The sequence below is a fragment of the Tripterygium wilfordii genome, chromosome 2, assembly GCF_013401445.1.
Source record: "Tripterygium wilfordii isolate XIE 37 chromosome 2, ASM1340144v1, whole genome shotgun sequence".
Taxonomy (NCBI): Eukaryota; Viridiplantae; Streptophyta; class Magnoliopsida; order Celastrales; family Celastraceae; genus Tripterygium; species Tripterygium wilfordii.
Window position 1 is genome coordinate 8,445,830 of NC_052233.1, and position 24,711 is coordinate 8,470,540.

Sequence of the window (24,711 nt, forward strand, 5' to 3'; positions counted from 1 at the left end):
TCATAAAACACAAACGTAATTCTCTGTGACATTTCCAACAAAAAACTAGTTGATTGGAATTTCACTTTTTTTTGGTAAATAACATATTTTATCTTGAACAATCATCATATTTATTCACACTTTGTTTCTTTCTTGCTTTTTTATATTAAAAAGTTAAAATATTCAAAATTTAACACAATACCAAAGGAAAGACTCCTTGAACCATCTACAACAGTAGGATTTAACTTTAATAAGCACGATGACTTGAATGTTCAAATCTACTGAAAGGCATTTGGTAGCATATGTCAACTTGGGGGACCCAGATCAGCATATAAGAGATGACCTGGATCCACAAGTAAATGCCTAATAAAAATAAATAAATAGAGCGATTAATTATTAAATAATATATTTTTTATCAAGAAAAACGAGATTGAGGAAGAACAAGAGAGGATATGACAAGCGAAGACAAGTAGTATTAGGTGGAAAAATGAGATTGAAAATATGATGGAAATACAAAATAGTCAAACAATGGGAAATTAAAAATCGTCTCCTTCACTGACGGACCCCCTCCGACGGGCCATTCCATTTTCGCTGTCTCTTTCTCTCTCTAGATCACGCTAGCTTTCTGTTTTTTTTTTCTTTGTTTCTTAATTATTTCTCTCTGCTAATCAACAACTCGCTTGAAGATCTACCTCTCTCTGCACGCGTAGATCCAATTGAAGGAGAAGGATCTAGAGGAGCTTGAATCAATAGAGGAGAGAACGAATTTTCGTTGGCAGTGGCGGCGGAGGGTTCCTGCGGATCTGTGAGAGCAGATGGCGCTTTCAGGGATGAGAGGTCTCTCCGTTTTCATCAGCGACGTTCGCAATTGTCAGAACAAGGACCAGGAGCGCCTTCGCGTTGACAAGGAGCTCGGTAACATTCGCACCCGCTTCAAGAACGAGAAGGTTAGGCTTCTACTTTTTTTCTTCCGTTTTGTTCATACATTCGCTCTTTATGTATGGCCTACGTATATTATGGATATCGTATGTTTGGATGCATGTTTAGTGCAAGTTTAACGTATTATTTGTCTAAATTGGGGCACTACTGTGAGAGAATTTATAGTCAGCTTGTCAGTTTACTCCTTGAATGAGGTTTGAGAGGTTGAGTAAGTAGGTTTATGAGCGATATTTGGTAATTTGATAACAATTTCCTAAATGAATGTGGAAAATTAGTGTGGAATAGCAATATGGAATATGTTTGATGAACATGGCAAGCAGTAATCAAACCATAGCTTACGAGTTAGGAGGTATTTTTAAGAAGTTTACATGCCATCTATTGAAGTTCAAACTTGCATTGTGCTGAATGTCATAGAAGTTTGTGGGCACAGTCTTCTGAAGATGAAACATGTCTTGAGGAGGGTTGATACTGCACGGCTTGTATTTTATGTGTGGTCATTTGATTGGGAGCTTTCGGGCTCTAGTTGGATGAAATTTGACTTGTAATGTTTGGGGTTTGAAGCATCTGTAAATTAACCAGAACTTGGATTCTTTTCTGATTGGAAAAGAAGTTAAATGAAGCAACAAGGGGATCTAAAATCAGAACTCATTTTTGGCTCATGTGTTAGTTTTCTGTGCTAAGGTTAAATAGTTTGCAGCATGGGGAAAGGAGATACCATGATCATAGACCAGAGAAACCTCTTGCACAAGGCTCCTGCAGCGCCTTCCGCTGCATGATATGTGGGGACTTATACAACCTTATTTAGTCAATAAAGACACTGATTTAGTAGTTTGAATCCATGAAACTAGGGTCATAGTGGAAAAGCCACCACCGCTGACCAGATCAAGCCCCTTTTGAGACAGCAGTAAACCAAAGGGAGCTTTATTTGCCTTTCTATTTATGTTTCTATAAATTATTTCTTATTTTGAAACAGTTGGTGGCAACTGCACGATGTAAGGTTTGGATTAAAAGGAAGGTGTCTTGATTGCTGAAATGTTGATGCAGACTGCATAGCAACTTATTAGTGTGATGGCCAAGAATAACTATGTGAATTCATTTGTCCATAATATATGATGAGCATAAAAAATGCATTATTTCACATAGAGCAATGATTGCTCAAAATTTTGATATGATAGCCCATCATGTACTATTCAAAGAACAATGATGCCTTGTTATTTGAACTTTCAGTTTGCCGTTTTGTTTTCCTTTCAATGCTTCCCTGCTGGGAAAAGTGTTCTATTTGAACTTCGGTCATTTTCATTTGTAGTAGAAGAAAACTGTTGCTCAAGAAAAAAAATTCTTATAGAAGAAACCGAACAAATGAGGTGCCACGTATTGGAACATTTGAAAACAAGATAGCCATATTCCTGATAAATTGCATTGGAGTTTCTATTCTTTCCAAAAGGCATTATGTTCCTTTATGCTGTATTCGTCCAAATTTGCCAAGAAATCGAGCAAACTCAGGCTAAGTCTTGATTCCTTGCTCAATTGTTCCAGCTACTACTGAAGTGATACCTGTTATAAATAAAATGACTTCTCATAGCATACCCACCCATTTACGATGTAAAGTAAGATGTCTTACCTTTACCTCATTTTATCTACATAGGAAACTTTTATTAAGGGAAAAAAAAAGAATAATAGTAGTTTTTCAATTTTTGATGGTTAGAAAATTTCCCATATGATCTTCAAGGCCAACAATGTTAGATCACTTGAAAGTTGAAACATTGCTTTTTCAAACCTCTTTCCATGGAAAATCCTCTTTACCCATTCTCTCGACTTTATTTTGAAGTTATGGAGTAGAAAAGTTAAAACCTTAAAAGCCCCTCCCCTCCCCTCCCCTCCATTCCGAGTGATCCTTAGTCTATTTGTGTGTAGTTACTGTAGTATCAAATTTGGGATGGTGGTAATCTGAAAATAATACTTTGGCAGATCACCTAGATTTTGATATATAAAATGCCTTTCATTGGCCATGTTTTAGGTCTTTCATTTTAGTGCGTCTTTTTGACACTCACTATGACACTGTGTTAATTACCTTTAGTCACTCCAGAGGTCCTTGAATCCTCAAACCATCTTCGTTGTCCTTCCATGTAGATTTCCTTTCGTAACATTGAACTTGTATCGGTTTCCATATTATATATTATAATGCTTTGAATACATTTTTTACTTTTGAAATTCCTGAGTTTGGTAGGTAATAACTGGCACTCTTTACTATTGAAATTCCTGAGTTTTATTGTCTTTCTCAGTGAATTTTTACTCACCTGAAAACTAAATAATGTTAGCATCCTATTAAATTGAATGATTATTTATTGGAACCTTTTTCTTTGACCAGGGTGTGAGTCCTTATGAAAAGAAGAAATATGTATGGAAGATGCTCTACATTTATATGCTTGGTTATGATGTAGATTTTGGCCACATGGAAACTGTTTCTTTGATATCTGCCCCCAAGTATCCGGAAAAGCAGGTAGAATCATTTTTGATATCCCATTTCTTGAATGTCCTTTAAACTTTTAAAAAATTAAACTGGTTTGTGCATGTAATTATGGCAGACCCATTCAAGATTACCTTTTCAGGTAGCCTAATACATTTTTGGTTTCTCATAATCTTGAACTTTGTCTTGATGATAGAAAGACAATTTCATGCATTCCTGAACAAGATATATTCCTCATATTTAATGGAAATCCTAAAACATACTGATGCATTGTCATTTTCTCTATATCTGATAACTTCACTCAAGTGCTTATTTAACTTAATTGAGCTGTAAATGCCTGCAGGTTGGGTACATAGTGACGTCAAGCTTGCTCAATGAGAACCATGATTTCTTGAGATTAGCTATAAATACTGTTCGCAATGATATTATTGGTCGGAATGAGACTTTTCAGTGCCTTGCATTGACTATGGTATGACAACAGGAGAGCTTGTAAAGTTATTTCTATTTGATTGATATGCTTTTGCACAAGCCATATGAATTTCTTGCATTCTTAAAACATAAAGTAAATGAAATATGTTTAATCTTCCTCATTCGTTTGCCTGAGCATAGATTAAGAACCTCAAGATTAGGTCAAGAAACTTAGTTTTCTCTCTTCCACTGCCTTTGGTTGCTTCACGTAAATCATGATGTCTGTCGACTTGAATATCCTTGAAAGTCATTTACCTAGATAGGTTAGATCTGAAATTACATTTCTTTTTTGATATTTGGTCAGATTTAATGGGAAGGGAGAACTTTGTGCCGATTCCTTAAATGTATCAAAGAATTTGACTTCATTTTTCTTTTCTGATTCATCAATTGTTTTCCATTTAGATTTTTTCAAGGATCTATAAACACAAATTTGACGTTGTTTGGTTTCATGTGGCACACTTGCATATTAAATAGATTTACTTTGTATGCCCAATCCCTGTTTTGGACACACTGGTCATTATTTGTACTTAATATTGTTTGCACACCTTACCTAACATGTCGGGGACTCATCTTTAAAGTTGGGATGAGGAGTGGACGGGGAGCCATTTAGGTGGTGCTATATCCTGTAAGATTATATGGTCTTTTATATAGAATATCATTGTACTTTAAGATGGCTACTTAAGAATTTTTTTGGAGAATTCTTGTCCATTTGTTTGTTACTTAGTCCTTGAATTCAGTCTCTCTGTGGTTTTATTTTTTAGTAGATCTCTTGGTATGTACCCTTGTATATCGTATTTTTGCAATCTCTCTAATCTTGTGCTGTGTACTGCCATCTAAAATTCATCCTTTAGGTTGGAAATATTGGCGGGAGGGAATTTGCTGAATCGTTGGCACCTGATGTTCAAAAGTTACTTGTAAGAGAACATGGATTTGTAAATTCCCCACTGGCATATATAGGATATTGCTTGTGTTGACTTAAATTTTTTTTTTATTTTCTCTTTTATCTGCCAGATTTCGAGCAGCTGCAGACCTCTTGTGAGAAAAAAAGCTGCACTATGTCTGCTGCGCTTGTTTAGGAAAAATCCCGATGTTGTGAACGTCGATGGCTGGTATGATTGGCAGATGAATTCCTCACAGCGGCTGTTCCCCTAATTTACTTTTTGATGGTTCTCATTTTACTCGTCTATTTTTCCTGATGGTGCAGGGCGGATCGGATGGCACAGCTTTTAGATGAACGTGATCTTGGTGTTTTGACATCTTCTATGAGCCTTCTTGTTGCTTTAGTCTCGAATAACCATGAAGCATATTGGAGTTGTCTTCCAAAGTGTGTTAAGATGCTGGAGAGGCTTGCTCGGAACCAAGATGTTCCACAAGAATACACTTATTATGGTATCCCATCCCCCTGGCTCCAGGTTTGTATATTCTATTAATTGGTAAATTCACAAATAATAGCTGCAAAATACACTTCCTGTGTGGTTCATTAAGAATGTGTGCTCATCGTATTCAGTAGTCACTGGTGTGAAGTTTTTTGTCATGATTATTTATTTCTGTTTTGGCAAATTCATTTTGTGTTGATTTTGTTTTGGTTGTTGACTAGTAACTACTAAAAATTTGTTTGGAACTACTCGTAAAAATTTGTTTGGAACTACTTGTATATTGATCTATACTTGGCACATTTATGTTGATTCTGTTTATTGTTTGGTGAACACAGGTTAAGACAATGAGGGCTCTTCAGTATTTTCCAACAATTGAAGACCCAAATACCAGAAAGGCACTGTTTGAGGTTCTACTTTCTCAAGATACAAACAGTTATTGTCATCAAATCCTTTGATTCAGATAAAAATTGAATCTATGGTTTCAGGTTTTACAACGGATATTGATGGGAACTGATGTTGTGAAAAACGTTAATAAGAACAATGCTTCTCATGCTGTTCTCTTTGAAGCCCTAGCTCTTGTAAGTTGCAACCTCAACAAGCTTTCCATTGCTTTTGATATGATATTATTTGTTGTTAGCAAATTTGTTATATGCTTTCACCATGTATAGAATAAGATACACATGTATTCTTTTTTTTTTTTCCCCGCTCTTTAAGGGGCTTGTCGTTATTTCTATTGTATCCTGAGCTATGTTTTCCAGGTGATGCATCTTGATGCTGAAAAAGAGATGATGTCTCAGTGTGTTGCCCTTCTTGGAAAATTTATTGCTGTGCGTGAACCAAATATCCGATATCTTGGCTTGGTATGTTGTGAAGAGTAATCAATTTATTTATCATATCATCATTAAGTTTTCAAAATGGAGCAAATGATACTTGATTGAACGTACATTACTCTGTTGCTCTGATGCAGGAAAATATGACTCGGATGCTGATGGTCACAGATGTCCAGGATATTATTAAAAGACATCAGGCTCAGATCATCACCTCATTGAAGGATCCAGATGTTAGGTAATGTGTCACTGTTGCTAGTCATTTTATTATGCGCATCAGTACTCTTTTATGTTTTGTGCTCCATCTATTTGGACTTGTGGAATTTACTTCTGCTAACTTACTGACTATGATTTTGCACTCCAGTATCCGTAGGCGTGCTCTTGATTTGCTTTATGGTATGTGTGATGTTTCAAATGCAAAGGACATTGTCGAAGAATTATTGCAGGTATTAGATGTTCGACTATGTTTTCTTGCTCTGTATATTTTTTTTCATTGTTTCATCTCACTAATGACTAATGAAGAGTTACACAATTATCATGCTACTGACTGTTCAAATTTCAGTATCTGAACACAGCAGACTTTGCCATGCGTGAAGAATTGTCGCTTAAAGCTGCTATTCTTGCAGAAAAGTTTGCCCCCGATCTCTCATGGTAAATCTTTCTTTTCTCTGTAACAATACAGAAATCTTTGATCAAATACATGTGGTGCAAGATATCTAGATTTACCTGCAAAAACTGTGAGAATGAAGAAGTGAGGATACAAGAGCAAGCATGGTTACTGACTAACAATAGATTCTTACATTTTAGGTGACTCTGTATAGACCTTAAGGTAATGTGGGACCTGTCCACATGTTTTTTGCATATCAGGCAGACTTATTTTAGACTTCTACCAAATATGACTGTCCGGCCTCTGTATGACCATTTTGCGTCACTTATTGCAACCTTCTTTCTTTCTGGATTGCCTCATGGACCTGTTAAACATGGGTGTTGGATTCTGAAACCATAAGCTGTTGCAACAGTCGAAATGGAAAGTCATGGTATTTCTTATTGCATGTAACATACACATGTATGTGATATTATTTTTCGTAATATTGCTAGGTATGTGGACGTGATCCTTCAGTTAATTGACAAGGCAGGAGATTTTGTCAGTGATGACATATGGTTTCGGGTTGTGCAGTTTGTTACTAACAATGAAGACCTGCAGGTACAAAAAGTTTGTTGAAATGAGATACTTGGGTTTCCGGCTCAAATGTTCATTTTATTAATATTCTTAACTAAGGTTTGGTATATTTGGTCAGCCCTATGCTGCAGCAAAAGCCAGAGATTATCTTGACAAGCCTGCTATACATGAGACCATGGTTAAGGTATTGTCTTGTGATTATGAATTTATGATAGAACTGCTGCATGAGTTGTATTACATGTTAGATAATATTATATAGGATTGTATGAACTATGAACTATTACTGGCCTCTGCAATATGCCCAGTTGAATGGACAATGTTTAGCTTGAGGAAATTCCTGAGAACTTGTGTGGGAGGTCATTGTCGACCATTATTGTGTTATGGGTGCCATGTACCGCTGTGAATGGGGGCATACCATCTCGATAGAGATTTTGCAAACTTGAACCCCACAATGGTGCAAGAAAAGTTTGGCTGCAACATCCTCGTAGAAAGTCAAATTTTTGGTATTTGTCACTGAAAATTACATTGTCGTGCACCATCTTTCACAGTGGAGAGCTGAAAACAGTTTTAGTTAAGTAACATCAGTGCTTAAATTTTCAAAACTATATTAGTTCACTAGAGATTATGTAGTTACATAAAAGAATTAAAAGAAAATTTAAATATGGGAATATTTAATTTCCTTTTGGTATTGGCCTACATGCAACAGGTAAGCGCTTATCTTCTGGGAGAATTTGGCCATCTTTTGGCCAGACGGCCTGGATGTGGTCCAAAGGAGTTATTTAGTGTCTTACATGAGAAGCTTCCTACTGTGTCGTAAGAGCGGCTAGCCCCTGCCTTTTTTCTCGTCTTCTTATCTTTGTTTTGATTCTGTTTTGCATATCTTAAGTTACTTAGATGTATCCGCAGGAGTTCTACCATTTCTATTTTGCTTTCAACTTATGCCAAGATCTTAATGCATACTCAACCCCCAGACCCTGAACTGCAGAATCAGATTTGGGCAATATTTAACAAGTAAGATTTATCTTTGCATCTTGCCTTTATTTGAACTGATATATTGTTGATTATTCACAGAATACTGCAAGTGTTTATCTAACTCTGTTTGCATCCTATTAGATATGAGAGTTGCATAGATGCTGAGATACAACAACGAGCTGTTGAGTATTTTTCCTTGAGTAGGAAGGGTGCAGCTTTAATGGATATACTGGCTGAAATGCCAAAATTCCCTGAGCGCCAGGTATGTTTATTCTTTTTTTCAATTCGTGTTGAGAAGCAGTAACTTCTTCTGTACTTCCTTGAAATCAGTCAATTCATTGATAATATCGATCTAGTGTTCAATTGCAGAGTTGGTCCCAACTAAAATTTTTTTGTTTTGAATTTAGTCTGCATTGATAAAAAGAGCAGAAGATACAGAAGTTGATACTGCAGACCAAAGTGCTATTAAATTGCGAGCACAGCAACAAATGTCAAATGCTCTGGTTGTAACAGACCAACCCCCAGCTAATGGAACACCACCTGTCGGGCAGCTGAGTCTCGTGAAAGTTCCCAGCATGAGCAGCAATGTGGTGAGTTCTTATTCTTTTGTGAAACCTAGCTTTGGATGTAGTATCCATTTGTGGTTGAATTTTTTCCCGTGTTTTGATTGGGAGTTGATGTGTGTTTGAGTATTACCACAGGATATCAGTTCAGCAGACCAAGCAATGGCCCAGGCAAATGGTACATTGAACAATGTTGATCAAACTCCTTCAGCAGATCTCCTTGGTGATCTTTTGGGACCACTAGCTATAGAAGGCCCTCCAGGGGCTGCTGTCCAATCTGATGATCATGCTGTATCTGGATTGGAAGGTACTCCAAATGCAGTTGATGGAGCAGCCATTGTACCAGTTGGAGAGCAGACAAATTCTGTGCAGGTCCCACATTATTTTTTATGGAGCTATTAGTTTTGTGTTCCCTTGATAAATTATGTTTCATTGTGGCAGTTGAAGATGCCAAGTGTTTCAGATTTTAGCAATTTTCTGTGTCCTGTCTGGAAAAGAAATAGGAGATCGAAGCTGATGGTTGTTTCTGCATATGTTTTCTGAAATTATCGTTTTATAATACTCGGTTTTATCACCAAATGCTTTTTGAGAAATGCTGCATGTTGATTTTCTTTTTGCTATTTTTTAAACTCTGAGGCTAGTGAATTATTGGTTTTAAAAGCTGACTTGTGCTTTAATATATTTGTTGCAGCATTATTATGCATCTTTTGTAATGACATTTCTTTGTTATCTTTCATACTTGCATTTCTTTATTTCTCAAAATTTCTTCCCATTTTCATGGTTTTGATGTTAAGCTTTTCCATCTTTTGTACATTGTTGGTATTTTACATCTGATTAGTCTTATGCGCTAATTATGACGTATCCAATCCACAAATTCTGAAGGAACTAGGCTTCTTATGATTGCAGTACTTTACTTAATTTTATCTCTCTCTAGATTTGTGATATACTGCAACGTCCTGCAAAATGCACTATGCATCCCTCTTCACTGACACTGATCATAAGTGGATGATAGAAGCATGGCGTCTCTATTATTTACTGGTTTCTTTATTCACTCGTGCAGCCCATTGGAAATATCAATGAAAGATTTCACGCTTTGTGCTTGAAGGATAGTGGGGTTCTATACGAGGATCCTTTTACACAGGTTCATTATTTTCTATGTTCTTCCTTGAGTTGTTTAAACTATCTGTAATGATTTTTCAAAGCAACACCTTGCTGCGGTGTTTTAGTTTGGCTTGTATTTTCTAGCTTTCAAAAGGCTCTTTGTGATTCTTCTGTGAAATTTTTACCAGATTGGCATTAAAGCAGAGTGGCGAGCCCATCAGGGGCGTCTTGTTCTTTTCCTGGGAAACAAGAATACTTCTCCACTTGTTTCTGTTCAGGCCCTAATATTGCCTCCGTCACATTTAAAGATGGAGCTCTCTCTTGTACCTGAAACCATACCTCCACGGGCACAAGTCAGGATTACGTTTCATTCTTTTAATCAATATTTTTTATTGATAATAATGGTGGGTTATATTAATATTCCTTGTGGTTGTCTAGGTGCAATGCCCACTTGAAGTAGTGAATCTCCGGCCAAGCAGGGATATTGCAGTTCTAGACTTCTCCTACAAGTTTGGTAGCAACATGGTACTTAATCTTTTTATTGTTGTTGTTATTATTGTCCTTGAGGTTCTATGTGATTCAAAACGCTGTATTGTCTTTGCCTTTGGTAGGTCAATGTCAAGCTCCGTCTTCCTGCTATAGTGAATAAATTTCTTCAGCCTATATCAGTGTCAGGTGACGAGTTTTTCCTTCAGTGGAGATCACTTTCAGGACCACCTCTGAAGCTTCAAGAAGTTGTATGTATATTCTTATTTCTAAGTAGGAATGAATTTTTAATTTATTAGAAAAATCACTTCCCAGGCAATGTTTTGTTTGGGTAAAATTTTAAAAAAATATCAATTTTTTATTTAATTTTGAGTACACGTATTGTTACCTGTATTATCGTATACATTAAGATTTCAGTTAACAGCATTGTTTACTCTAATTCCAATAGAACCTATGGGCCACAATTTCAAATCCTAGAAACAGTCTTTCCACAACATGGGGTTAAGGGTGCGTACATCTTCCCCTTCCCCTCACTTCCATTGGAGGAATGTTGTGCACATGAGTTGTTTTATCTTTTGGACGCCTTATGTGAATTTGTTTCCAGAATTAATCTTTGCTGAATTGCTGTCAAATAATTTAATTTTTGTCGTTACCTAGACCAAGTTATTGTCAAGAAACACTGTTAACTCCCCTATTGAGCAACATAATGACTTACTTTCTCACTGTTGTGGAAAAGGAGATTTGATGTTTGCAAGGAGTCGATTATCAATTTTCGCAGTTGTAATACATTTAGGGCATGAATCCCTCAAAGAAATGTGTCAATATGCATCTGTTTAAATATCTAGCTCTATATTGACATCTATTTCCCATATTTTCTTTATGATTTATGCAGGTTAGAGGTGTAAGACCGATGCCTCTCCTAGAAATGACAAATTTATTTAACAGTTTGCGATTGATGGTTTGTCCAGGGCTTGTAAGTTATTCCTCCATTACGTCTTTGTCTTCTGGCTGTTCATTATAGAAGAAATTTTCACTGTTTGGTATTGTGTTTTAGGACCCAAATCCTAATAATCTGGTTGCAAGCACAACCTTTTACTCAGAGAGTACAAGAGCCATGCTTTGCTTGGTGAGAAATATATTTCTGTTTCTAGCTGTTCATCACGATATGATAAATTCATATTTCGATAAAAATTATCTTTCATATATCGTATTAACGCATGGTACATGAATTTGAACAACTGCTACTCGAGTACAATGCCTGTTCCCCTCATCGAAAGCCAGCTGTTTTATTCAGTTTACTGTTTTATCAGTACACATTTCATCTTTATTTTTCTATTTGTATCAAGGAACTGGATTTTTACATCGCTGCAAATGTTTCTTAAGATCCGTATGCAGATAGAGAACTTAAATTCAATAATGCCTTTGTGCCATGAGCTTTGATAACAAGTGTTTAATGTGGTTGAATTTGTAAAATTTGCTGTTAACAGCCTCTTTTTTTGTTTGGATGAATTCAGATTAGAATTGAAACAGATCCAGCTGACAGAACGCAGTTGCGAATGACAGTAGCCTCAGGGGATCCCACACTAACATTTGAGTACGTGTCTCAGATTCTCAGGCCATGAACTACATTCTTTTATGTTTTTAAGACTTAATGGATTCTGTTGTCCATATATATGCAGGTTGAAAGAGTTCATCAAGGAACAACTAGTTAGCATTCCAACAGCAACACGTGCACCTGCTCAGGTGCAACCGGCTCCACCTCCAGTAGCTCAACCAACCAGTCCTGTGGCATCTTTGAATGATCCTGGAGCTATGCTTGCTGGTCTGTTGTAAGGAAGTACAAGAGAATAATATATGAGATTTGCTTATACACTTGTAAACCTGATTTATACAGCTGGTTCATCATCATTCATCTGCCTCGAGATGGAAAAGGAATTCAAATTGACGACGCAAGGGCTGGTGGAACCAAGGGTGAGCTACTTGTGATCGGCTTAATCGTTGGAGTGGAATTTCTGTAGGGCTTGTTCAGGACTTTAAATATTCTTTCAGCACAACTGCACTTGTGCTGTAATGAGTCTCTTTCGGGGTGAGGGTTTTGTTTTCAGTTTCATTTTTCGCCTTCTCTTCCCAGTTTTACAGGATTGGTTTTTGTAGTGCGATTTGATAGCCTGTATGATAAAAGCATGAATAGAGAGCCAGTTGTTGTAGTTATTTTTTTGTCAAATGGGCATTATAATTTCAGAGGAATTGTAGAGGAAAATAGAGTAGTTTCAATTTATTTATTTTCTGGTTTATATTTTACGAGTGTAGTTTAGACCTGAAAATGGACCATAGGGGACCAAAAGACCTGGACTGCCCAAAGGATGAGGCGGACTCTGATTAAAGTTTAGGCGCAATTATTTTGTACTGAAGCTTGGATTTGCTATATTAAGCATGAGCGTGTCCTGCTTGACGTAGTATTGTTTTTAACATATTTTAGAATTGAGCCCAACTTGGGCAGTGTAGGCCCAATGAAATGGACTTGGGGATGCAGTGACAAAGTAACATTTGAAGCCCGGCCTAAACCGAACTCAAGGTTGAAGCGTGGGCTCAATTGTTGGATTGGGCCATACATGGGCCAGCTCTAGATACAATTATATGGGCCCGGTGGACCCGTCCCAATACAAAACATTTGAAAAGCCCAATAACATGAGTATCAAAGCTTGAGCCCCGGGCCTAACCGATTATTATTATATATTTTTCGAATTGGGCCAGACTTGAGACTAGTGTTGGACCAATGTGGGCCCGATCGGCCCATCACGATAAAATTAGATAATAAAGTTTGAAACCCAAGCTATGCCCAGCCCAAGGTTATTTTAAGCTCAATTTTTCGGGCTGAGTTTCGATTAGTGATTTAGTGTAACAAACTTGAGCCCAGCCGACTTGACCCAGTATCACTTCTGACGTACCCTTGTAGGCCCCATAATTTAGGGCTTTAGGCCTGCCCGACAACGGCCAGATACCGTGAGATAATAATGCAAACTAAAGAACGATGTCTGAGCCCAAAATATGACCCCCAATTTACACGAAGAAGTGTTTGATGTAAAATGAGTCACAGATGTATATTTGTAATCAATGACAATGCCTACTTCACATGACACATAAATTTGGAGGTCATATTTTGGATATGTAACATTAATCCCAAACTAAATGAAAATGTCTTATTGAGTATTTTTGTATTCATAATGTTAGAATATAATCGATTTTTTTTTTAAAAATCTAAATCCTAAATCCTAAACTCTTTTTTTTTTAAAAGATCATGATTTTAACATGATTTTTGAGAGAGAATTGGAGCAAAAAATTGAACCCTATCCCTTTAAAGGCTACAAGTCTCGAACTTAGATTAGATTTTGCTTCCAACTGGGGTAGCACCAGTTCAAGAGGTCAAGCTACTCATCAGCCCATCCCCATCGAACAATTAAAATAAGTAAAAAAAAAAAAACAAATAGGAGCATTTATCACTAGCCTGAAAACATGGGTCAACAGAATCTTAAAATATATGAACCAACAAATCTAAGGGTAACACCTACCTCACATGGTTTAAGTCTGCATCATTGTGCTACTTCGACATGGAGTAACCAAAAACACCTGTCAGTTAGCAACGTAAAAATTTCAAATCACTATACGATTAGCAGCTAACAGATTCCAACGACTCAAGCGCTATATTTCCTTGCCAAATTCCAAAGAGAGCATTCATAATTAAAAAGCAGTAATGTTAATGTTTAAAAAACTGAAATGCAATCAACGGTACCTGAAGATTTAAAGAGAATCAAACAGAATTCCTTTGGGAAGTGTTACCAGATACTTGGAATGGCCTTGGCGTGAATAAATTGTTTGAGAGTTGTTTCCTCTTCATCAATAAGTTTCTTTTTTGCAGGATCCTTTGGTTTAACCTTCCTCTTCTCCTCCAACGTCCACTTGAAAAGTTCACGCTGTTTATCCTCCGGTATTGGTTCGCACCCTTGTCGGCGTAGCAGCTGGATTTGAAGGAACATCTTTTGGAACTTCTTCCTCAACACTGCTAGTTCTTTCTTCTTGGTTCTCGTGAATAGGTAACCTCCAACAGCAATATTGACAGTCAAAAGAATGGGCCAATGGAACTTATAATGGCGGGCAAAAGATTGCTTTGGAGGCTGAGGACCTGAGGTGGTGGCAGAGGTGCAGACCCCCTCAGGTTTGATGCTGCCGTTGATGATTGCGCAGAAGATGCCATAGATGGTGATGGTGAAGTGAAACCTTACCTAGCTGTAGAACTTGGCATCGCTTCAGCTGTGCTTTCTTGTGTTTGTTGGTGTAAAGCTTTGGTCCTTCGCTCATTGTTTCACTGAGATAACTTTCCTCTCTTGCACGCACTCGTCACTCTCAACTATCATAATAAACCACTTGGAAGTTACACTGCCATGATAACTAATCTGTAAAAGAATTTTGCAGGGTGAGCTAGGAACTGAAAAGCGAGACAGGACTAGATGGGAAAAACAGGCTTTAATAAAAAAATATAGAGGCACTTTGGAATTACATTTGACACAATAACTTCAAATGAAATATTAAGTACCTGGAAAACTTAGTGATTTAATGTAACGAAACACATTTCACTTTAAATCATATACAAAGCTCAAAGGTAATATTAATTTACATATAATTTGCACAATACTTTCTCTACAACCTATTATCCCGATGGCACTGGCCCGTAGTTATAATTATATCTCTAGTTGTATGAGGAGAAACTTGACCAAAAAAAGTTAACTATGGTGAAAGAGAGGGTATCTGAATCCAAAAACCGTCTACTCTTCCAAGAACTCATATCTGGAAGCAGAACTTACTTCAGCAGGAGAAAGCATAACCTTACTAAGTCGCTTGCAATTAGATATAGTAAACTTAACTGTATATTATCAGCCTCAGTTACTTGCTGAGAAGTACTTTCAACTGCTCAAGCAATAAGAGAGAGTAAACCGATTGCTAACTCGATGACAGTGAATTACTTTAAACTCATGAGTCTCAACAATGTCACACATTCTAGACCTATCCAAGAAGAACCAATACCACCTAGTAACATCGCAAAATATATATGCATCTTTTTTTCTCGAATGACAAACGATTTTATTGAAGCAACAAGAAGGTGCAGCAGAAATTACAAACAACGCAAACTAATGCCATCAAAACCACTTATCTAAGTTGTAGTTTTGAATGACTGTCTGGGACATGGCAGCATAAATGGAACTCTCTAGACCATTGAAACATAAATGAACGCTTTTCAGTAGTCTCAATCATTCTCCTACAAAATATTTCCATTTGATTTAACAATATGTTTTCACAAACATTTCTCAAGTGTAAATGAAGATACAATTTGTTTCTCAAGACATATAGAAGAACACAACAGTATTCATTTCAAACAGATAACAACTCCCATTGGATTTAATTAGGCCCTATGAGGGAAAAAGTCAAGACCAGTGGCCATGAACGGCCCACTCAAGAGAAACTTCCACATCAAGCGATGTCAGTACACTTTTTTAGAACATATAAACATAACCTAATGTGTATATCTTATTCAAGTAATATACAACAAACTTTCTCTTTTAACAAATTCCAACGAGGGTGCTCCACTACAACTCTCTCTTAATAAAATCCTATGAGTTAGAGCAGGTTAGGATCTAATTAAAGGAATAGAAGGGTTGAAAATTACAATTTAGAAGGACAACACTAATCAGAATTTCTGAAAGGATTTGACCAGCCTTAGCATGGTATGGAGTAAAACGCTCGGTCAATTGGCCGTTTGAACATCCTTTCAGAGGATTATGGAGCTATTTTAAAACAACTTTGTCAAACACTTTCGAACCCTAGGAACTCCCAATACAACACACAAATCCAATTTCAAATATCCAAACCACTAAATAGCGAGATTCCACAACGCCGATAACCATCAATCACTCACAAGAAACAAATCATTACCAATTCAATCATTAAAAAAGCAAAATCCGCAATCAAACACGCTTCACATATTTATCTAAGTTGCCGAAATCTCGATATCAAGGTTCATTTCCAACAACGCAATGCATGACTATAAGTGCGCTGATACTTTTAGGTCATAAGAAGAAGCATCAGGAATCGAAATACTTGCGCTCCAATTTGATATTTAGGGTTTTCCAGGAACAAATTTCCGATAGTTCACGCGTTTACCTGATTTCGATCCAGAATTGAGGCTCCAGTGTGGTTTAGCTGGTGATCGATCTAAAAGAATGGAACAAAAAGATGTGATTTACAGTCGCTTGGGCCAAACATACACGAAGAAATTACGGGGAGAGAGGAGTTTCAGGAGGGAAATATTTTGTTTGTTGTTTCGTTCTCTAAGAACACCTTATCAAAGATCATGGAAGTGTGTGTCGTGTACTCGTGTATGCAACATTTCTACTGGACTGAAGGCCCATTTCAGTCCAGGCCCATTCAACGGCCCATTAGCCCAATTAACTTTTCGAAATTAATTAAATCTCAAATGATTCGTAATTTCGTATATCTTAAGGTACTTCCCAGTAAAATTCAGTATTACACAGGAATACAGGACGACCCTCCCCTCTGTATAACTCCATGCTGTAATATTTCTCCTTGATGAGAGGCGGAATCAGCATTGGATTTTAAGGGGAACTTTGTGCGAGGGTCCAGAGACAACGCCAAACAAAATTTGGGTTCTAACTTTATATATATATATATATATATACACATACTTTTCACCTTATCAAACAATTATCCAATTATCTCGATTAATATTTTATTAGGTTAAGAGGGACATGTATCATCATCTGAATAAATTATTTGAATTGTGCCTATTATTATCAACCAGGGAGAAACTAAAGAGTGAGCGTGGGGTAATAATTCCATATTGATCCGAACCAACCCATATGCTCCCATTTTTAATAAGATTCCGGCTAAAAGCATACAAGTGCTGTAATGTGCCTCTCCTTGAATATCCGGTAAGCATATGTGTGGATGAGAAAAATAAATAATGCGTAGTCAGCATACCATGTGTCACAGGAACAAAGTCTATGTACTGTAACAGTTTCCTAGAGGTGCTAAGAATAAAAGATATGAGAGGATAACTCTCAACTCCCAATAAATATCTCAACCTAACATCCAGAGATGTCAAGAGATCGGGATCATGATATTTGATCCTACCATGACACTCCAGAGACGATAATATCAACATCAATAGTTAGGAAAGGCTTTGTCTCATCACAAGGTAGCTACACCTATTCTCTGATTCACACATGACAATTTTGCAATCATTAAGATTCATTGGGTTTGACACTGTCTTAAGCGGTAGAACTCTTTGAGTTTGACACTGACTTGAGAACTGAAAGGGCCGCCCTCTCTCTTTTTGTAAGGTTATATAATCAACAGCAGCGTGGGCTTGTTGACTGAACAAAGACCAGGTATATCAACAGCAGCGTCCGATATTTATTTTGTCCAATTATAATGCAGTAGAAGATGATTACCTGCTTATTGCATATAGTGGATGTATTTGGGATCACAATGCCTAATCTTTTAAGATTATCGAAAGTGGGAATCGTTTCCCAAGTGAATTCTCAAAGAAAAAACACATCTTTTGTAGAGCATTCGGAATAGCTTTACAAGGAAGAGGTATTGTGAAGCCCTTATTTTCTTCTTGTTTTCTTCTTGGTGGTTGCAGCTAGAATATGAAATGGGAAGCCCACTTCTTGGCCATTCTCCTGTTTGTGATGTATTATTTATCAGGATAGCTTATGACTGAAGTGCATAAACTCCCTTCATAGTCTGTTTTCCTATCCTTCTTGTGTTTTCTCCTTCTCCTTCTCCTTTTCCTTTTCCTCTTGGCATAGAGTAACTTGAGTCAAGCTTATGCTTTGTATTAAAATTAGTTTAGTTTTGCCCACTTCCTTAAAGCTAACTTGCTGGGATCTCTAAATGTTGAAAATATTAGAAGCTCGTGAAAAAGCGAAGCGCCACGTTGTCATATATGGACCATACCCAACGCTTAAAGTTATTTGAAATCCCACCATATACAACCAATCATATTGTCTGTGTTTCGTTTACCGATTCCCTTGGATATATTGGGTCCGTACGATTTTATTCTTCTATGGATCGTCTCACTTAATGGTACTTGAGTATAAAGAAAATGCATAGTTGATTGTAAGGAGATGGGTTTGTCCATATAAACCACTCGGTTGAGACTTACCCAACCGATATGAGATTTATGTTCATAACACAAGTTACAGATCGTCGCGGGTGTTTTCTAAAAAAATAGTATAAAAATTAAAATGCAGATTGATCTCAGCCGATAGGTGTATGGGATCCGGACATAGAGGAAGGAGTTTTATTTTCTTTCTAGTTTCAATTTGATTCATCTCAATGTTCTGCCCTTAATTAGAAATGAAACGCTCAGAGACAAATGGAAGAAAGTTATAGGCACTAGGCTTGCTTTCCCTTTGTTCAAAAGTTGAGAGATCAAGTTGAAAATTGTCTATATAAGTTCACAGACACCAACAGCCAAGATATGCCATACCCTACAAAGATGGTAAGTGGCATTCATATGTTACTGTCCGTGAAAAATTCAGATCATAAAATAAGCAAAAACTTACGATAAATATCGAAATTTATTTTGGTGCAGTAATTACAAAAATCTGGTGTGTATACAATGAATATTTGTCTTATATATATACACCACATTTAGGCTGTTTGGTGAAAATATTCAGTGGTTCTAGTATGATGTGTCGTACGTTGATGTGTTTGTACCAGAATAAATAGCATTGTCATTGTGACATTTAACTGGAGGTTGGTGTCAAAACACGAATGTTTGAGAATGATTTGAAATTTGAATTATAAACTTACTACTTTTATCCCCAACCACCCATAATTTACCATCACCACATCAGCACGTACCATAACATACCAAGACTATTGAATATGGTTGTTTGGGCTTACACGTATTTTTTTTTATAATGGCAAATAAGATTATCTCATAATTAAACTTGAAACAAATATTTAAATCAAATCTTACACATGAGCAAAATCCAACAATAAATTTTTTAGGCCATTTGATCAAGTTATATTAGGATTTGGCAATTTTGAAATAATAATTGAGACATGATTTTGGATAGCAATTATCAAGATATGATGATGTGTACAACAATCCTGAGACATGCATGGTGTTCAGTACACATATATTGAATCGTCTCTATTTATCTCAAGGAAGAACGTACATTTGATTATAGCCATATTTGGAGTGAAATCTCACAAAAATTTCAAGCATTTATGCAGCTATAATTATCTTACTCAGAACTAACAAATTTTAAATGGGAGGAATGCAATTTATTAACGAAAAATTAACAGAAAATCTGTCATTACAATCTCTTAAAGCCAATGAGGCTCGAAAAATGCTCGCTATTTGCAGGGCATTGAAATCCTTAAAGCGAATTGAGCAATAGTATGAGCAGCTTTGTTAGAGCTCCTCGGTCTAATATGAGTGGAATGGATCCTATCCACGTGAGACATGCATGGTGTACAATATATATATACATAATGAATCTTCTATATATTTATCTCAAGGAATAACATTTTATTATAGCCATATTTGGAATGAAATCTCACAAAAATATCAAACATTTATGCAGCTATAATTATGTTACTCAGAACAATTAGAAATGAACAATAATATAAAAATCATGATTCATGACTAGAAATAGAGCACCTAGGGCATTCTTGGAAGATACAAAAAGCCACCTGTAAATTAAGGGGTAGAAGTTGGATGTACATGAATATCGCCAAACAATATTTCCTTGTTGTGGTTCACTGTATTTTCTTTAAAGCCTTTCACCACACAACACAACTGCATCTCAATCGTCTATATACTTGTTATTGAGAGACAGAGAGAGATTTAGTGTTATATACATACATATTTTCACTGAGACCATAGGAGGATCAGGCTTATTGAGTTCCAAACATGACAATCCCAGTACCTCCCCGTGGTAATTTGGACCAGCAATCTTTGGTTTTCCCAGGTCAGTCATTATTTATTTTTTTGAACGGGGAGGGGGGAATTCGAATCTTGATCAATGGTGATCACTCAGGGTGATACACACCATTTTACCACTCCAACTAATGGCGTAGATTGTGCTCGATATTACAACTAATATGTATGTGAATTCAGCATATTGAAATTCTGAATAGACTCGATTTTTTTTGGAAAAAAATGCTTGTTCATTGAAATATATATATATATATATATATATATATATATTTATATATGTTATAAAGAAGTATTAAAAAAGTCAGGTATCGTGACTAAAATTAATTTTTCTCTCTTTAAAATAAATTGGATTGCTTTTTATATTATAGTTTTATACATATATTCGAGTCTTACTCTATCTTTTGCCTTTTATGATTATTAACTTGATCATCCATATGTTTTACTTGGTTCATGGTATAATTTTGTTTTGTGGACACACGCCTGTAATTGGATAGGATTATGGTTTGCGGGCCCATTCACTCTTTAACATTTGTCCTCATGTTGGGCCGGACTCGGTCCATTAAGAAAATCCAAACAACTCGATTGGTCCGAATACTATGTGAAATGTTTAAAATAAAATTACTTACCATAATATAATGTCCAGTCGTCAAGTTGTCTTTTTTCTTCTTCTTTTTTACCGAGAATGATATTATACAAATGTATCTTTTAAACATTCGATGTGGACCTAAACTCTAGTCGTTAGACCCACACGCATAGAAAATTTTCACTTGATAACACAGTAAGTTGAGCTAAAGCTCAACGCGTGACCACAAGAGTATTGTTTCTAATGGGAAACAAACTCAACATCTTCCGAGTCTTCCGAGTCCATATGGTTTGACTCAAGACAAAGAAAAATGCATCTCTCGAGTTCATACAATTTGACTCCAACGAAATTCATCAACTAGACTATTACCCAAATCGCTTCAATCATCAAATTTTCTCCATCAACTTCAATTTGAAAACTTTGATGCATATATCACCGAGCACTTATGATGATGTGGATTCACTATAGCAGCTGCTGGAGAAGACTTTACACCGCTTGTTTTGATGGTGCAACCAGGAGAGGTAATCTGAGCTAGATACACAAATCTATATTAATCTGTGTTTTGTATGTGTGTAATTAATTAACCAGGTTTTGCTCTTTCTGAAGTTTATTTGCCTCTGATTACTTGGCCTGCCTTTCGATTATATGGTTTCCATGATTTATTTTTTTTCCCACTGGCAGGACGTCATTGAAAAAATATCATCGTTGAATCAGTTTCCCGGAACAATCACAGTCATTACTGCGATTGGAGACATATCCAGCGTCGTTTTAGGCCATCCTTCTTGCACTGGTGTCTCTATGAGAATTGAGGTATATATAGCGCCATCGTTAAACCTTTAACCCAATCCAAAATTGTAAAGTTGACTGCATGAATCTATAAACCAGTCTTAATTAATGGTAATTAATTTCTGTAATGTGGCCGTTTATTGATGGATTTCTGTCGTCAAGCAGGGTCACTTTCCAATTCTAATGTTGTCTGGATTGATTACTTTCACTGAAACGGGCATGATATCGCCAAACAATGAGCCTTTTAGAGTTGTTATGGCTAAACCAGATGGAGGAACATTTGGAGGTGCTGTAATAGGACCATTGATTGCCCATACTCCTATTCAGGTAATGCATGCATGCGTTTTAACATTTATTTTCTCTCTTTTATAATGGAATTACATCTTCTTATAACAATTAACCTCTTTCAAGAGACATAACCCATCCAAGTGGTTTATAAGTAAAGTTCAACTCCTCACACATCAATAAAGGCCTTAAGTACCGTTAAGTGAGACAATCCAGAGAAACAAAATCGATATATCCAAAGTGAACGGGTAAACCCAAAGAAAAAAATTTTGTTTGTGTTTTAGCTAGAAATTTTCCAATTATTCTCATATAAACAAAGTCGTACGAGTCTGATGTATCCACAGTGAACCGGTAAATCTAAAAGGATAATATTGTTGGTGTGTTAGGGATGAGAATTTCAACACCCTCTTAAATTTATGTTAAGGAAATGCTTGACAATTTACAGTTGCTGAAAACTTAAATTAGCCACTTGCTATATGCTCATACAACTTCTACCCTATCTAATTTAGGTTATAGTTTTCCATTCAACAAGTACATTGAATTGCAATTATATTAGCAATAACTGCCAAACCTATGTTTTCCTGCAGCTTGTTCTTGGTAATTTTAGTCAAAGTAATGGCAGGGAAGTGCAATCTTCTTCAACTGCTGCAGCTGCTGATAATCCAAATATTATCCAAGACGAACCATCCAGCCATAATGAACATTTCGAAGGAGTGAACCACGTGAGGCGTTAGAAAGAATGCAAAAATTTCATTTTTATCCATATCCAATATGAATGAGAGCAAATTTTGGGTATGGGTAAGAGATCATTTTAAAGCTTTTATTTTTTAAAGAATCTCGTTATATATAGACAATAAAGGTATCGGTATCAAATGTACTTTTGGTTTATGTTGACTAATGGTTTGCTAAGGAATGCTTGAATGGTTTGGAGCATTTTTTTATGACACAAAGAAGTCGCACACAAACAACACACACTAACACACATGCATGATGCAATGACACACTTATAAATATACAAAAATATGTGGCTCGCGCAAGATTTGGATCCCGCACCGTGAGTAAAAATACATGAATGCTTTAGAACTTTAGACCATTTGTTATGTCATGCGTAAAAATGGTGCACAACATATTTTTTTGTATGGATTTTGGATGAAGGGATATGAAGTTAAGCTTTAACTGTTTTGTTAACGATCTTTTGGAAAATTTAGTAGTTTTCAAATGAAAAAATTTAATAATTTTTGAAATTATAAACTAATATAAATGTTGGATTTTAACACTTTATAAGGTGAGAAAACACTAATATATATCACATACATGATGTGAATTTTAGGCAAGTGTAAAATCCTAATTGTTAGAGTACCACATCGGTTGGTTATCACCCAATCATGTGCTATATAAGCTTGTCCAAATCCCTACCACATATAAGAGGTCTTTTCATGTGCTTAAGTACCATTAAGTGAGACGGCTCACGAAAAACAAAGTCGTGCGGACCCGATGTATTTATGGAACCGGATAATTCAAAACGGACAATATCATAAATATCTATAATGTAAGTAGGGCTTCGGATTTTAAAAATCCGACCTCTAACGAGGGATTGTTAAGAGTGATTAATGATTAAGAATATTTTTTAATCGGTTTAACATGTTTTTTTTTTCACAAGTCCCAAGTATGTTGTAGGCACACGTTAGGAAGAATGTTACAGCGAATACATAGTATTTGATACAGCGAAGAAATATTTGTCGATATATAAAATGAGGTAAGAGATGTACGCAATTGATCTTACCTTGCAAAAATTTTCCAAAATTATTTTTTCCATTTTTTAATTAATCACATTTGGCAATTAAAATATTCCAAAATTAAAAGTTCTAATTTTGTCAATATGAGTAGGTTTACACCGAACTTACGTTCCGTGACGCAATACAGAAACGGATCTTTTTAAATTCAAAATTAATTTTGCAAAACAAGCATAAACTAAAATTAAAATTCTACTATTTAATTTTTTTAAGCAAGATAATTGCTTATTTTTAAATAACGTGATTTGTTTAGCAAATGTCAAAAGATTCTCAGATAAAACAAAGAAATTCACCACATGCAATGAACATATGAGTTTGAAATTCAAAATTATTTTTAAAATGAGAGAAAAAAAAAGAACCAACAATAGAATTATTTTTTAGCCATTTAATTGATCATATTTGACAATAAATCTCCCAAAAATTAGAAATTTAATTTTATTGTAATAATTTTTTTTTGGAGAATATTTTATTGTAATAATTATATAACCCAAAAGAAATCAAGCACATATATTATCTTAAATATAATTGATTCTCCGTCCCTCATCACAATAATGCATATTTCAAAATAAAGAAATGATTTTATTTTATAAATTTCCTTAAAATAGCAAAAGCCCGAGAAATTGTCTTTTTTTTATCAAATTCCCAAGGCATTATTGGAAGGCGAAAAAAAAAAAAAAAAAACAAACCCAGATATAGAAGATATCATACAGATAGAAATGTAAAAACTGGACAGCCAAAGAGGAGCGATTCCTATTTCCTGGTCGCCCCTTCTGCATTACTTGAAAACCCTACCACCAACCCCCCCCCCCCCCCACCTCCCCAATCTCCACCTATATAATGCAATGTAATGTATCTGTTCTATGTGTGCCAGTA

General features: G+C 35.9%; 2 protein-coding genes and 1 long non-coding RNA gene across 4 annotated transcripts; 2 read left to right on the forward strand and 1 right to left on the reverse strand.

Moving 5' to 3' along the window:
* The first annotated feature begins 500 nt into the window (after positions 1-500).
* Positions 501-12,618, forward strand: LOC120014590 (AP-2 complex subunit alpha-1-like). The gene is made up of 27 exons (XM_038866583.1): positions 501-926; positions 3,287-3,418; positions 3,729-3,854; positions 4,705-4,767; positions 4,865-4,962; positions 5,058-5,265; positions 5,565-5,636; positions 5,715-5,807; positions 5,988-6,089; positions 6,197-6,294; positions 6,421-6,502; positions 6,619-6,707; positions 7,155-7,260; positions 7,355-7,420; positions 7,943-8,049; positions 8,143-8,247; positions 8,350-8,470; positions 8,616-8,798; positions 8,910-9,143; positions 9,832-9,912; positions 10,061-10,225; positions 10,311-10,397; positions 10,484-10,609; positions 11,251-11,331; positions 11,413-11,484; positions 11,873-11,952; positions 12,038-12,618. Exons 1-27 carry the CDS (start codon positions 795-797, stop codon positions 12,189-12,191), a joined length of 3,063 nt encoding a protein of 1,020 aa, XP_038722511.1. The 5' UTR covers positions 501-794; the 3' UTR covers positions 12,192-12,618.
* Positions 12,619-13,717: 1,099 nt separating this feature from the next.
* On the reverse strand, positions 13,718-16,752 carry LOC120011622. Of its 2 annotated transcripts, XR_005471077.1 has the most exons (3): positions 16,572-16,752; positions 14,149-14,809; positions 13,718-13,985 (listed from the first exon to the last, which is right to left on the reverse strand). It is a non-coding gene; the product is annotated as an uncharacterized LOC120011622 (long non-coding RNA). The 2 variants fall into 2 exon arrangements; XR_005471071.1 differs by having other exon boundaries at positions 13,718-14,809.
* Positions 16,753-20,364: 3,612 nt separating this feature from the next.
* On the forward strand, positions 20,365-22,779 carry LOC120010837 (AT-hook motif nuclear-localized protein 9-like). Its single transcript, XM_038861724.1, has 5 exons — positions 20,365-20,422; positions 21,443-21,495; positions 21,656-21,784; positions 21,926-22,087; positions 22,633-22,779. The coding sequence occupies exons 1-5, from the start codon at positions 20,365-20,367 to the stop codon at positions 22,777-22,779; spliced, it is 549 nt and encodes a 182-aa protein (XP_038717652.1).
* The last annotated feature ends 1,932 nt before the right edge of the window (positions 22,780-24,711 follow it).